Below are 16,066 nucleotides of genomic sequence, written 5' to 3'. Positions count from 1 at the left end.
TTGTATTTACTGTCATGGAGTCTTCTCTTTACTGTTGACTTAGAGACAGATACACCTACTTCACTGAGAGTGTTCTGGACTTCAGTTGATGTTGTGAACGGGTTCTTCTTCACCAAATTAAGTATGCGGCGATCATCCACCACTGTTGTCATCCGTGGACGCCCAGGCCTTTTTGAGTTCCCAAGCTCACCAGTCAATTCCTTTTTTCTCAGAATGTACCCAACTGTTGATTTTGCTACTCCAAGCATGTCTGCTATCTCTCTGATGGATTTTTTCTTTTTTTTCAGCCTCAGGATGTTCTGCTTTACCTCAATTGAGAGTTCCTTTGACCGCATGTTGTCTGCTCACAGCAACAGCTTCCAAATGCAAAACCACACACCTGGAATCCACCCCTGACCTTTTAACTACTTCATTGATTACAGGTTAACGAGGGAGACGCCTTCAGAGTTAATTGCAGCCCTTAGAGTCCATTGTCCAATTACTTTTGGTCCCTTGAAAAAGAGGACGCTATGCATTACAGAGCTATGATTCCTAAACCCTTTCTCCGATTTGGATGTGGAAACTATCATATTGCAGCTGGGAGTGTGCACTTTCAGCCCATATTATATATATAATTGTATTTCTGAACATGTTTTTGTAAACAGCTAAAATAACAAAACTTGTGTCACTGTCCAAATATTTCTGGCCCTAACTGTATATATATGTATATATATTTTTTTATGTTTAACCCTCCTATATACTTTTATCCATTGTGGTTTTGTCTTGCACTTATCATCCTGCGTTTCCAACGCACGGTGTGTGCAATGTTCATAATTCACCCCATTTTTTAGGTTTTTTAATGCGTTATTTATTAAAGATTGTTTTTATTTTTGTATCTTTTTGTTTTTATCATGTACAGCCATTCAGGCACTCCACTCCCTCCCCATTGTACAGTTGTTCATATCCATATTGGTGGTGTGGTCATGGATTTATATCATTCCTGCATTATCTATTTAGCATTTTTTATTCTATTTATTCTTTAGTCTTTTGGGGGTTAGCAAGGTGACGGGCACAAGGGGGCATTCTTTGCGTCTGGAGGAGAGAAGGTTTTTCCACCAACATAGAAGAGGATTCTTTACTGTTAGGGCAGTGAGAATCTGGAATTGCTTGCCTGAGGAGGTGGTGATGGCGAACTCAGTCGAGGGGTTCAAGAGAGGCCTGGATGTCTTCCTGGAGCAGAACAATATTGTATCATACAATTATTAGGTTCTGTAGAAGGACGTAGATCTGGGTATTTATTATGATGGAATATAGGCTGAACTGGATGGACAAATGTCTTTTTTCGGCCTTACTAACTATGTTACTATGTTTATGTATATTCATCTGCCCTGACCAGTGCCTTATTCATTTGCATTATCACGCCTCCTTTTGTGCTCAGAATTAACATATAGTTAACATATAGTGTCTTTCACACACTGAGCTATAGGGGCGGGCCAGGCTGTCGGTGATTAACAGGGTACCGCCTTTATTAGCTGGGAGCAACAGGGGCCTGGTAACCCTGACGAAGAAGGACGCCGTTCCTTTGAAACGCGTTGGTAGCTTTTTGGCCCCAAGACTGCTCCGTAGCTTTCTGTGACGTCACTAGCCAGGTACCTTTGTCAGCCATTTTTTTCTCCCCACACGTATCCAGAGACGCCACCGGCCGGGGCTATCTCTGGCTCTGCGCAGCGTACCCACACCTGCAGCTCACAGACGCTCGCCTCGCCAGCTGCAGGAGTCATGTCAGCTCACCGCCGTCAGTGCCCCGCCTGCCGTTCGGTGAGTTTTTGTAGTAATCCTGATGCATATTGTCTCACTTACATTTTGTGTGGGTGGTTTCTCATTTATGCGGCATTAACCACACATTCGTAGCCCACAGGTTTTTAGACACAAGTGTGCACCAGCTTTCACTCACGCTGAGTCATAGCCCCCCTCCCTTTTTGCGTAGCCTGCAGGAGCCCAGAGATCAGTGTTCAATACACATCGAATCCATCAGAGGTACACCACCTACTTTCAGCCACCTGTCCTCGTCTGCTGGAATCTATATAATAGGTTAGCAGTTACCTCATATTTTATCTATTCTATATTGATGATTATTTTTATATTGCATATATATTGTATTTTGGTTGTAGACACGTACCATCCATCCTACGTGGGCCCTCCAGTGCATCACTTTTTCCTTCCTCCCTTGTTCCCCCAGGTATATATACACACATTTTATCTCCCCTTTTTTCTTCTCCATTTAGGCATTTTACCATTGTTTAAGTAGGCTTCGCACTTATGCTCTAGAGTCGTTATCCCCTCAAGCGCGGTTTCGCATCTTTTTCAGTTGCTATTGGTTTATCCATGACAGTTTCTCAGCACCCACCTGTCCCAATTCCTGCTGCTGAGGGTACACCCTTCAGTGTAGCGCTGGTGTTTTTTTCCTATTTTTTTCCTATGTGGAAAATGTTACTTATTAAGTATTTTGAGTGACATATCTGTGTGATTTAAGGGCATGAAAATTCAAAGTTGGAAAATTGCAAAATGTTCAAAATTTTTGCCAAATTTTCTATTTTTTTTCCACAAATAAACGCAAGTCATATAAAAAAAAGTCACCTCTATCATGAAGTACAATATGTCACGACAAAATATTGTCAGAATCACCAGGATCCATGGAAGCGTTCCAGAGGTATAACCTCATAAAGGGACAGTGGCCAGAATTGTAAAAATTGGCCTGGTCACTACCATGCAAACCACACTTGGGGGTAAAGGGGTTAATAAGTTGAACTATTTAAAGGTCAAGTGATTTTGCAACTGATACTTGCTAAAACTATTATTTCTTTATTACCTGGGAGTAAAACTACAGCAAAACAAATAACCAAATATTTTTAGAAGAGTCTGAATGCAAACTCTAGATATCTACACACATAAGGAACAAGTATTAAAACATATAAATACTGACAATCTGAAACATTTTCGGAAATAGGTGGTTTATTTGCTCCAGTACACTGTATACTTCTAATCACTGCATTCATAGTGCCTTTAGAGTCATTTGGAAAAACAATTACACCTGCCTGATCCTAGCAAAGCTAATCCAAGTAGCTTTGGCCTAGAATTGAGATTTATTTGATAGGAAAAGCTCTTACATTTATAATAATGTCATATTGTCCAGCAACACAAAACCTGTACAATGGAAACTCAGTAAAGTGTTGAAGGCAAGAATGGAAACCTTTTCATAATTAAGGTTACGTGAAAAGAAAACTCAAAATTTAGTGGTAAAATCAGACATAGTTGTGCCAGTGCCAATACAATGTGTCACCTTCTTATTAAATGCTTCGCTCGGACAACTGTCCAGCTGTGCACATGGGTATATTCAGGCAGGCACATAGGCACGAATTCTGTATTTTCTACATTATGGCCTTCCGTTCTTTTATTAAGTTATGCTTATTCCATTAATTTTAACTTTCCAAATAAACATTTTTTTTCTCATAAAGAAGTAACCTGTGTTTTTTTTCGTAGTTGATGCCAACCCTCTAAGGCATAAGAGGAAGCATTTAACTGCGCACAGACTCCTACACACGTGGATCTGCCAGTTACTTCTCTTCAACACACCATGCTTAATAGTCCCTACATTCTGGGTTTGGCGACAATGTTGACTTAAGAATAATCAACTTGCAGTCCGGCTACAAAACCAATGTCTTTAGGCTGCCTCTGATTTTCTCTTCCCGTGCAATGTTTTTGCTTTTAACAATGACCCTTTTCAGTCTTGTCCAGGTACAGAACCTTCACCAAGTCTTCCAGCTCTGTCCGGCAAATTCGAGTTTCACACATGTGGCTAATCTGAGCTTCACCCGCACTGAAGATTTTCCACTGGCCTAAAATTAAACAAGCAAGTAATAACTTAGAGGTTTCAAACTTAATTAGAAAGATTTGCAACATGAATTGTTAAAAAATATACTACAGGAAACAAACATTTATATACCTGTCTCACATATCACTGCTGAAAATGGCATATATCATGATATATTTAATTAAACAGCCTTTATGGATTAATGTATGCTACACTGTCTGCAATTTGTATTTTTGAGTATTCATTTTATTACTGAACAGCTACAGTGCTGTCAAGCCAAAAGGTTAATAAACCTGAAACCTGAATATTTAGGACAGTAAAACTGAGGTTTTATTTTTCTTATGAGAATATCTTTGTGTGCAGAAATATTATACAATAAATGAAAAAAATAGAAATGTTCCCTTCTCATTTGTTCATTTTCATGTTACAGTGAGAATAACCAAACCACTGAAAATGTACAAAAATACATTTCTGATATTTACAATATGGAGTCTATCAGTTTCTTAATTTGTTGCTGATCAACTTTTTGGGCAGCACCAAGCCCAGCGTCTTAGACACTGTTCAGAGAGGTGTACTACTATCCTTCGCCATAAGGGTAAGTTGACACAGGGCGTTTTTTCTGCAGCAAAACCTGATCATCTTGGCAGGAAAGAAGCTACGCCATAAATGCAGGTTTAGGTGCGTTTTTGGTGCATTTTTTTCATGCGTTTTTTTTTTCTCTTTGTGCTTGCCAATAAAGTTGAGTGCACACAGAGTAAAAAAACAACTTCCTGTAGATAGAATTAATAGATAGATTGATAGAATAGATAGAATAAATAGATAGACTGATAGAATACAGTAGATCGATTGATAGAATAGATAGATTGATAGAATCGATAGAATAGATTGATACATTACCTGCGGTATCCTCTTCCCTGGCATTTTCCCACGGTGTAGAGGTTACCTCCAGTCAGGCTGCGAGGAAGCGCAGGCTCGGTGACGTCACCGCTCGTTACTGAGACTGCGCCCGCTCTGTCTCATTCATTCCCAAGTACTTACAGATGGGAGCAGTCGCATTAGCAGCGCTCCTGGTTATAAGCTTTATCTCCCCCAGATACTGCGTGGGACACTCATTATATTGGACTACGATGGATCAGGGAGTATACTTTTGCTTTTTAATTTATTTTTATTACAGAACATCGATGGCTTTGCTTTGGAATGGCAGAATAGTAAAAATATTGTCAAAACTGTGTGGTGTTTTATTTCATTAAGACTTTTTCCTTACTGTGTGTGTGTGTGTGTGTGTGTTTGTGTGTTTATTTAACCCTTTAACTGCTATAGGATTAGTAATGGATATGTGTCTTATTGACACCTCTCCATTACTAGCCAGCTTAATGTCACCTTGCAATAGCAAAGTGACATTAACCCCTCATTACCCCACTTGCCACCACTACAGGGCAAGTGGGAAGAGTCGGGCAAAGCACCAGAATTGGCGCATCTAATAGATGTGCCTTTTCTGGGCAGCTGCGGACTGCTATTTTTAGACTGGGGGGGCCTATATCAATGGCTCCTTACCAGCCTGAGAATACCAGCCCCCAGCTGTGAGCTTTAGAAAGGCTGGTTGTCAAAAATGGGGGGACTCCATGCAGTTTTTTTAAATTATTTATTTAAATAATTTAAAAAAAAAGCGTGAGGACCCCTCTATTCTTGATAACTAGCCTTGCTGAAGCTGACAGCTGGGGTTGCAGCCCCCAGCTGTGAGTTTTGTCTGGCTGGCCGCTCTTGCTCTCACTGTAATTAAAGTGAATGGGGATTGGGTCCACTCTGCTGGATGACAGGCTGCATGGATGCATCATGCAGACTGCCATCTAGATGTAGCAGAGCCAAGTGTGACGTCACATCCGACTGTCCTTGACTTTCCTGCAGCAAATATGCTGCAAGAAAAGTCAACCTGGCTTATTTGCAGCGTTTTTTCACCATCCATTCAAGTGAATGGGTGGAAAACACTGGAAAAACGCTGAAAGAAGTGACATGCCCTATGCAAAAAAAAAAAAAAAAACTCCGCAAAGCACAAAATACTGATCACACAAAAACCCAATGTGTGTGCATGAGATTTCTGAAATCTCATAGGCTTTGCTGGTACTGTAAAAAGCAGCTAAAAATTAGCATAAAAAGCAGCAAAAAGCGCAGCAAAAACGCCCTGTGTGAACTTACCCTAAATCTCCCATTTAAGATGGACCCACAAGCAAGGGTGGATTAAGCGTAGCCAGGGCTGTTCAGACTCTGTGGGCCCCCCGGTCATGTGACTGGGTCATGCGAAAGGGTCATCATATAACAGAACCGAGAGGCGTAGCTAGGGTTTTGGTTCAGGGGGGCAAAGCTTCTGAGTGGGCCCCTAACCAGGTAACCTTGATTATAACTGGGTGACGTGCTCTAAGGCCTCTTTCACACGTCAGTGTCTCCGGTACGTGTACTGACAATTTTCTCACGTACCGGAGACACTGACACACGTAGATCCATTCAAATGAATGGGTCTATGTACATGTCTCCGTGTTTTCAAGGACCGTGTGTCCGTGTGCAAAACACGGAGACATGTCCGCTTTTCTCTGGCAGCACGTACCGCAATACATCCCGCACACGTGCACATGGAGAACAGTGTGCACTCTCCTCCGTGTGCACGTACCGCCCGCAGGAGAGACAGCGCTACAGTAAGCGCTGTCCCCACTGCTTGTGGTGCTGAAGGCGGCATTCATCTCTTGTCCCCTGCAGGAGAAGAGATGAAAAATCAAGTTTTCCAGGACGTCATCCTGACAACACTCTGGAGGACGTCCTTCCTCCCTTGCTGGGACAGGAAACACACGAGAGTTCAAAAAGTCCGGTCCCACCCCCAAACCTCAGTGTTTTTCCTGTCCCTTCAAGGGACGCACGAGAGCAACTTACCGGAGCTCAGGGGGATCGTGCGGCTCGTCCAATACCCTTCCCCCTGTCGAGAGGCTCAGGGCAGATACCCTCCAGTGGGGGGTCCCTCTGCTCCAAAGACCAGGAGTGGACAAGGCTCCTGGTGGCAGCCGCTCCTCCCGGAGGGAGGCTCTCGGCTGCGGACGTGGTTCCTGGAGGCCGGCGGTGCCCGGCTCGGCGTCTTTGAGCGGAAGTTCCCAGGGGCCGCGTCACTTCCGGTTTCGTGGCACCCGTTACCGTCACTTCTGGTAACGCTGATGTACGGGGGAGGTGTGCATTCCAGCGCGGTTCAGTCGGCGGCTGTAGCGCTTCTGTCTGGAGCTCTGAGGACCTCTGCAAGCATGGAAGGAAGCATGCCATCCGAGGAGGGGGTAAGTGCGCATAGCGCAAACTTCCCCACCTGCTCACACAGACAGGTGCTCCTTACCTATTCCCTATCTTATATCGTTTAAGGATAAGGGTACCCCCGCTGTCCCGCCTGGTCCAGTTAAGAAATCTGGCAAGGCCTCTGGAAAGTCCAGTAGATGCCCCATATGTAGCGTAAAGCTGCCAGACTCGCACGGGAAAACCTTATGTGCAGATTGCACATCCAAGGTTATGAGAGATGAGCAGCCCTCACTGCTATCGGAAATGAGGTCCCTTATACGAGAGGAAGTCCAATCCTCTCTGTCTAGTATGATGGAAAGATCTAGCCCTATTCCTGTCCGCAAGAGGGCCAGAAAGGAACGGGACTTTAAAGAACCAGAATTTTCCTCTGAAGACAGGTCTAACTCTGAAGACTTTGTCTCTGAAGAGGAAGGGGAGCTTCCTTCAGGAAACCAGGACCACCAGAGGAAGTACCTCTTCCAGGCTGAGAATACGAATGATCTGGTGCAAGCGGTGCGGAGCACAATGCAAATAGAAGAAACTTCTAAACCGCAATCCAGGCAGGACCTGATGTTTGGGGGACTTATGTCGCGTCGGCAGACAGTCTTCCCAGTTAGCGAGCATATTAAAGCCATGGTACTCGAAGAGTGGAAGGAGGCAGAACGTCGGCTGGTATTGTCCAAGGACTTTAAGGCTCGTCTGCCGTTTGACTCAGAGGAAGTAAAACTTTGGGACGAGATCCCCAAAGATGACATTCCTGTGGCAAAGGTTGCCAAAAGGACTGCTATTCCTTTCGAGGACTCATCAAACTTACGCGATCCCATGGATCGGAAAGCCGACGTACTGTTAAAGAGGACCTGGGAATCCTCTGCGGCGCTAATTAAGACCAACATAGCAGCTACCTCTGTAGCCCGGTCTATGTACCTTTGGTTGGGTCAATTAGAAGAGCATCTCTCTAATAAGACCCCGAGATCCGAGATCCTAAAATCTCTCCCTATAATGAGATCTGCCACGGCTTTTCTGTCCGACATGACGGCTGAATCAGTCAGATTTTCGGCCAGAAATAGTTCATTATCTAATGCGGCTAGGAGGGCGGTCTGGTTAAGATCATGGTCGGGAGATAATGCCTCTAAGACCAAGCTGTGCTCAATCCCCTTTTCAGGTACAAGGGTATTCGTCCATCTCTAGATACTATTCTAGAGTCAGCCTCTGACAAGAAAAAAGGGTTTCCGGAGGACAAGCCTAAGAGGTCGCAGTCCTTTCAGAGAGGGTTTCCCTTCAGGAGACAGTCAGACTTCAGAGGCGGTAGATCCAACAGGGGATTCAACAGGGGTTCACGTACCCAGGGTAATAGGAACAGAATTGTTTTCTTCAGCCCCTCCTCGAAATCTAAGTCTCAATGACGCCACCCTTATAGGGGGAGGCTTCGTCACTTTTCAGACAGCTGGGCCCAAATCACCAAGAATCAGTGGGTTCTTCGGACTGTGGCAGAGGGCTACAGGATCGAGCTTTATTCCCCTCCACCAGACAGATACATTGTACCTACGATGGTTCCTCGGGACTCGACCATGATGATAGACTTAATGGGGATGCTTTCCTCTCAAGTCATAATTCCAGTACCACCATTAGAAGTAGGCCAGGGTCACTACTCTTCCCTATTTTCAATAACGAAACCCTCCGGCGACTCTCGCACAATAGTAAACCTGAAACCCCTGAACCATTGGGTCAGGTACAAGAGGTTCCGTATGGAGTCAGTTCGTTCGGCAATCCTCCTCATAGATCAGAACGATGTAATGTGCACTCTCGACCTGAAAAGTGCCTATTATCAGGTTCCCATTCACCCTCTTTCTCAGAGGCTTCTGAGGTTTGCGGTAGTTCTGCCATCTGGGACCTGTCTCTTCCAGTTTCAGAGCCTTCCGTTCGGCCTTGCATCGGCTCCTCGGATTTTTACAAAGTTGGTGTCGGAGATTGTTGCTTTCCTAAGGAACCAAGGAATCAGAATAATTCCTTATCTCGACGACTTCCTCCTGGTGGCAAGTACTCCGGAGATTCTGGTAGATCACAGGAACCGAACCTTATCTGTGATGGAACAGTTAGGTTGGGTCATAAATTGGCAGAAATCCGATTTAACTCCGGAACACAAGAAGATCTTCCTGGGAGTGTGTTTGGATTCGGTAAACAGAATATCGCTTCTACCAGAGTCCAAGCTGGAGGCAATACGGATCCAGGTCAGATTCTTACTAGAACACAGAGTCTCAATAAGGATGGCCATGAGAATGCTAGGCCTAATGACGGCATGCATACCATGTGTAAGATGGGCACAGTTCCATTCAAGACCTCTGCAGAGATTAATCCTCTCCAAATGGGACCGGCGTCAGTCTTCTCTGGACAGTATTTTAAAGCTGACGTATCAGGTACGAAGGTCTCTCCTTTGGTGGACAAACCCAGAGAAGTTAAGGAACGGGGTGCTATGGTTTACCGATCCCTATGTGGTAATCACAACAGACGTCAGCGCCTGGGGCTGGGGTGCTCATTTAAAAGGCAGGATTCTACAGGGCAGATGGCCTTCAGACGTCGTTCACAGCTCCTCCAACTTCAAAGAACTGTATGCTGTTTGGGAGGCCTTGAAGAGGAACCATCAGATTCTGGAGAATCGACATGTCAGGATTCTATCCGACAATGTGACTACGGTTTCCTTTCTGAAGCATCAAGGAGGTCCAAGGCACTATCGACTTCAGGAACTGGCAGGGAGAATATTTCGCTGGGCAGAAAGATCGGTCCTTTCCATCTCTGCGGTTCACCTAGAAGGCTCCCAGAACGTCATTGCAGACTTCCTGAGCAGGAGAAAAGTGTTTGCAACAGAGTGGGAACTCAACCAGGATATCTTCCAGGATTTATGTCTTCGCTGGGGAACTCCCAGTATAGACCTTTTTGCAAACAGGAGAAATTCGAAGGTCTCAAAATTCTTCTCTCTGAACCCGCGGGATCTTCCGGAAGGGATAGACGGTCTGAGCCAGGATTGGACAGAACCTCTCTCTTATGCCTTCCCTCCTCTGGCATTAATCCCTGCCGTTCTCAAGAAGATCAAGGAAGACCGGGCTCGAGTTATTCTGGTTGTGCCATACTGGCCGAAAAGAAGTTGGTTCTCCCGTCTGGTAGACCTGGCAGTCGAGAACCCAGTAGAGCTGCCTCTCAGGACAGATGTAATCCACCAGGGTCCTGTGTATCACCCAAATCCAGAGAAGCTCCATCTCTCGGCCTGGATCCTGAAGGGATGATCTTGAAGGCCAGAGGGCTGTCAAGTCAAGTAATTGCCATGATCAAGGCCAGTAGGAAGCCTGTCACGTCAGCAATTTATTTGAAGATCTGGAGACGATTCTGTCTGGAGGGTGGCAGGTCCGAGATTGCGGCAGGCACTCCCGACTTACCTAGAATTCTAGATTTCCTGCAGGCTGGGTTTGACAAAGGTCTCAAACCAAGCACCCTGAAAGTGCAGATCTCCGCACTTAGCTCCTTTTTTGACTATCCCCTAGCATCTCACCCTTGGATAGTTAGGTTTATCAGAGCCACCCAGAGGTTACGCCCCAACATTAGGCAACTCTCGCCTTCTTGGGACCTTAATTTGGTCCTCAGGTTTCTCTGTAAAGATACTTTCACCTCAGCTGTTAATATGCCCATTTCGGTCTTAACTCGAAAGACGGCGTTCTTAGTAGCTATTACTTCAGCTAAGAGGGTGGGGGAGATTCAGGCTCTGAGCACTAGGGATCCGTACCTTCAGATTAGAGATGAAAGCTTAATCCTCAAACTTGATCCCTCGTTTATTCCAAAAGTAGCAACTCTTAAAAATAGGAACCAGGAAATCGTGTTACCATCCTTCTGCAATAATCCGGCTAATGCTAAGGAGAGAACTCTGCATTCTCTAGATGTCAGACAGGCTGTCCTTGACTATCTGGCAGCCACCAACTCTTGGCGTATTGATCCAAATTTGTTTATTTTGTTTGGTGGGAGAAATAAGGGCAAAAAGGCCTCTAAGGCCTCTATCGCTCGTTGGATCACTTCGGTGATCTCTGAGGCCTACCGATCAGAGGGGATTCCTCCTCCGGGGGGTCTACATGCACATTCTACTCGAGGGATAGCTACATCTTGGGCAGAGAGGGCTGGTGCCTCTCTAGAACAGATCTGTAGGGCGGCAACATGGGCCAGTGCTAATACCTTTTGTAAACATTATAAACTCGATGTTTTGTCTGGTAATCATACTGCTTTTGGGAGGAAGGTTCTCCAAGCCGTAATCCCACCCAGAGTGCTGTCAGGATGACGTCCTGGAAAATAGGTATTAAGCTTACCGTTAATTATGTTTCCAGGAGTCCATCCTGACAGCACGGTTAGTTCCCCCCCTGGTAATATGGATTGGCATGATATAATATAACTCTGGCAGAGTTGTAGTGTGTTCCTAGCATATGATGTAATATGTGTCTGATATTTAATGTAATATGTTCAATTGACCATTAAAATGTCTTTTCTGCATTTCCTTGAGGCGGTTCTTGTTACAACACTGAGGTTTGGGGGTGGGACCGGACCTTTTGAACTCTCGTGTGTTTCCTGTCCCAGCAAGGGAGGAAGGACGTCCTCCAGAGTGCTGTCAGGATGGACTCCTGGAAACATAATTAACGGTAAGCTTAATACCTATTTTTTTTGTGTTAAAAATAAAGTTTGGGGTCACCTCCCGCCACCCATCCCTCGTGCGCCTGCCCACTTGCCGAGAAATACTCACCCAGCTCCTGTGATGTATGCTCTCAGCGCCGGCAGCCTGTCTTGTGTAGCGGTCACGTGGTACCGCTCATTACAGTGATGAATATGCGCATATTCATCACTGTAATGAGCGGTACCATGTGACCACTCACACAGGACATAACCTCCATATAGTATAATGTGCCATATAGTCCTCAATATAGTACAAGGCAGCACCTCCATAGGCAGACCCTGTAGTATAAGACAGTACCCCTAAAGGCAGACCCTGCAGTATAAAGCAGCACCACCATTGGCAGACCCGGTAGTATAAGGCAGCACCCCATAGGCAGACACTATAGTATAAGACAGCACCCCCATAGGCAGATCCTGTAGTATAAGGCAGCACCCCCCATAGGCAGATCCTGTAGCATAACACAGCACCCCCATAGGCAGATCCTGTATATAAGGAAGCACCCCCACCCCCAAAGGCAGATCCTGTATATAAGGCAGCACCCCCAATAGGCAGATCCTGCATATAAGGCAGAACCCCCCCAATAGGCAGATGCTGTGTATAAGGCAGCAACCCCCCAATAGGCAGATCCTGCATATAAGGCAGCACCCCCAATAGGCAGATGCTATATATAAGGCAGCACATACACCCAATAGCCAGATCCTGTATATAAGGCAGCACCCCCGAATAGGCAGATCCTGCACATAAGGCAGCACCCCCCAACAGCCAAATCCTGTATATAAGGCAGCACCCTCCCCCAATAGGCAGATGCTGTATATAAGGCAGCACCCCCCAAATAGGCAGATGCTGTATATAAAGCAGCACCCCCCCAATAGCCAGATCCTGTATATAAGGCAGCACCCCCCCAATAGGCAGATGCTGTATATAAGGCAGCACCCCCCAATAGGCAGATCCTGCACATAAGGCAGCACCCCCCAACAGCCAGATCCTGTATATAAGGCAGCACCCTCCCCCCATAGCCAGATCCTGTATATAAGGCAGTACTCCCCCAATAGGCAGATGCTGTATATAAGGCAGCACCCCCAATAGCCAGATCCTGTATATAAGGCAGCACCCCCCAATAGGCAGATGTTGTATATAAGGCAGCACCCCCCAATAGGCAGATGCTGTATATAAGGCAGCACCCCCCAATAGGCAGATGCTGTATACAAGGCAGCACCCCCCAATAAGCAGATGCTGCATATAAGGCAGCACCCCCCAATAGGCAGATCCTGCATATAAAGCAGCACCCCCCAATAGACAGATCCTGCATATAAAGCAGCACCCCCATAGGCAGATCCTATAAATAAGCAATAAATACTCACCTCTCTTCCTCCTTGTTCCAGCTGCGCTCCCTGCTCCTGCTCATCTAGTGACAGCGGGTGCCGGGCGGTGATGTCATCGCGCCCGCTGTCAGTGTGGGAGATGATGGGAGAAGGAGCGCAGTGGAGCGCTCCTTTCCTCATCAATGCAGTGAGCTGTATCGGCTAGATGCCGATACAGCTCACCTTGCGATAATGGGCGGGGGGCCCACTGCTGGGGGGCCCACTACTGGCATCGGGCCCCCCACCTGCTCAGGGGCCTCATAGCAGCAGAGCAGGGAGATTGATTCTCCCTGCTCTGCTGCAGAATGTAACTGCATCAGCGTGCACAACTGGAGTTATAGTAGCGTAGCACCGGATGGGCCCCCTCAGATCACGGGGCTCGGGGCGATGGCCCCCTCTGCCCCCGGTAGCAGTCATGGACAAAAATTTTGAGAATGAGACAAATATTAATTTTTCCAAAGTCTACTGCTTCATTTTTTCTAATGGTAATTTGCATATACTCCTGAATGTCAGAGTGATCAGCTTAACAGCAATTACTGTACTTGCAAAATCAATATTTGCCCAGAAAATGAACATTAACCCCCAAAACACATTTCAACATCATTGCAGTCCTGCCTTAAAAGGAGCAGCTAACATCGTTTTAGTGATTGATCCATTAACACAGGTGTGGGTGTTGATGAGGACAGGGCTGGCGATCAATCAGTTATGATTAAGTAAGAATGACATCACTGGACACTTTAAAAGGAGGCTGGTGCTTGGTATCATTGTTTCTCTTCAGTTAACCATGGTTATCTCTAAAGAAACACGTGCAGCCATCATTGCACTGCACAAAAATGGCCTAACAGGGAAGAGTATCGCAACTACAAAGATTGCACCTCAATCAACAATCTATCGCATCATCAAGAACTTCAAGGAGAGAGCTTCCATTGTTGTCAAAAAGGCTCCAGGGCACCCAAGAAAGACCAGCAACCGCCAGGACCGTATCTTAAAACTGTTTCAGCTGCGGGATCGGACTACCAGCAGTGCTGAGCTTGCTCAGGAATGGCAGAAGGCTGGTGTGAGTGCTTCTGCACGCACTGTGAGGTGGAGACTCTTTGAGCAAGGCCTGGTTTCAAGGAGGGCAGCAAAGAAGGCACTTCTCTCCAGAAAAAACATCAGGGACCGACTGATATTCTGCAAAAGGTACAGGGAGTGGACTGCTGAGGACTGGGGCAAAGTCATTTTCTCTGATGAATCCCCTTTTCGATTGTTTGGGACATCTGGAAAACAGCTTATTCGGAGAAGAAGAGGTGAGCGCTACCACCAGTCTTGTCTCATGCCAACTGTAAAGCATCCTGAAACCATTCATGTGTGGGGTTGCTTCTCAGCCAAGGGAATCGGCTCACTCACAGTCTTGCCTAAAAACACAGCCATGAATAAAGAATGGTACCACAATGTCCTCCAAGAGCAACTTCTCCCAACCGTCCAAGAGCAGTTTGGCGCCCAACAATGCCTTTTCCAGCATGATGGAGCACCTTGCCATAAAGCAAAGGTGATAACTAAATGGCTCATGGAACAAAACATAGAGATTTTGGGTCCATGGCCTGGAAACTCTCCAGATCTTAATCCCATTGAGAACTTGTGGTCAATCATCAAGAGACGGGTGGACAAACAAAAACCAACAAATTCTGGCAAAATGCAAGCATTGATTATGCAAGAATGGTCTGCTATCAGTCAAGATTTGGTCCAGAAGTTGATTGAGAGCATGCCAGGGAGAATTGCAGAGGTCTTGAAGAAGAAGGTGTAGCATGGCTAAAGGGTTTGTAGTCGATGGGAGGTATGTGCCACATAAGTGCCTGGTTGCTGTAATGTAGCCCGGAGTATTCCTTTCTTGCACATAATCTTGTATATGTGTTTCAGGACCTGTGGTAATGTCAGACCACATGGCTAATCATGTGATGGGTTACTGGGTGGGGTTAGCTCTTTATAAGACTGGCTAATCCTTTACACAGCAGAGATGTGTGGAGGTGAAACCCTCCTGAGTGTGTTACGGCTTCAGGACTGAGCCGGATGAACTGGACACTTGTTTTTCTTTACCTGAACCAAAGGCTATTTGTTTTCTGTTGTTTGCAACATGGTTTGTGAAGCAATAAACCCGGTGAACTTTAAAGGAACATGTCTCCTGAGTGTCAGCCGTCGCAGCTGAGTGAGTGAAATCCTTACAATTGGTGGAGACGTGCGAGCAGCGTTCCCAGCGGAGACGTGAGTTTATTTTGAATGTCCTGGGTCAAGGCTGTTGCAAGCCAGCAAGCATTGCCGGAGAAAATGGAGGACCTGCTGAAACAATTGGTCCAGATGCAGTCACAGCAGGAGAAAAGGCAGCAAGAGACCAACAGGCTGTTGATGCAGCAGATACAACAGAGCCAGCAGGAGCAACGGCAGCAGATGCAACAAAGCCAGCAGGAGCAACGGCAGCAGTTACAACAGAGCCAGCAGCAGATGCAGCAGAGCCAGCAGGAGCAACGGCAGCAGATGCAGCAGAGCCAGCAGGAGCATCAGCAGCAGATGCAGCTTCTGGCAACCGCCATCCAGGGCAAGGCGAGCGCCCCAACCCCAGGTTTGGCTGATGACACCCACGTCCGGAAAACGGTAAGACGCGCGTTGCAGAAAATGACTCCCGGGGATGATGTTGAGGCCTTCCTGACGGTGTTTGAGAGGGTCGCTGAGAGGGAAAAACTTCCGCCAGAGCAGTGGGCAGAGGTACTTGCGCCATACCTGACGAGAGAACCCCAGAAGGCGTACTATGATTTGACCTTGCAGGATGCCAAAGAGTATCACAAATTGAAAGCCGAGATTCTCGCACGTTTGGGG

The 16,066-nt window shown here is 46.3% G+C and overlaps 1 protein-coding gene across 1 annotated transcript in view; it reads right to left on the bottom strand.

Annotated features, from left to right (window-relative positions):
* Nucleotides 1-2,825: 2,825 nt before the first annotated feature.
* The window catches only part of CHRDL1 (chordin like 1), a 202,654-nt gene continuing 189,413 nt past the window's right edge, over nucleotides 2,826-16,066 (bottom strand). Inside the window, exon 10 of the mRNA XM_069747130.1 lies at nucleotides 2,826-3,875. Coding sequence (XP_069603231.1) covers nucleotides 3,745-3,875 — 131 coding nt within the window. The 3' untranslated portion in view covers nucleotides 2,826-3,744. The remainder of the gene's footprint in view (nucleotides 3,876-16,066) is intronic.

Source organism: Ranitomeya imitator, chromosome 2, assembly GCF_032444005.1.
Source record: "Ranitomeya imitator isolate aRanImi1 chromosome 2, aRanImi1.pri, whole genome shotgun sequence".
NCBI lineage: Eukaryota > Metazoa > Chordata > Amphibia > Anura > Dendrobatidae > Ranitomeya > Ranitomeya imitator.
This window is presented reverse-complemented; position numbering and strand designations above follow the sequence as displayed.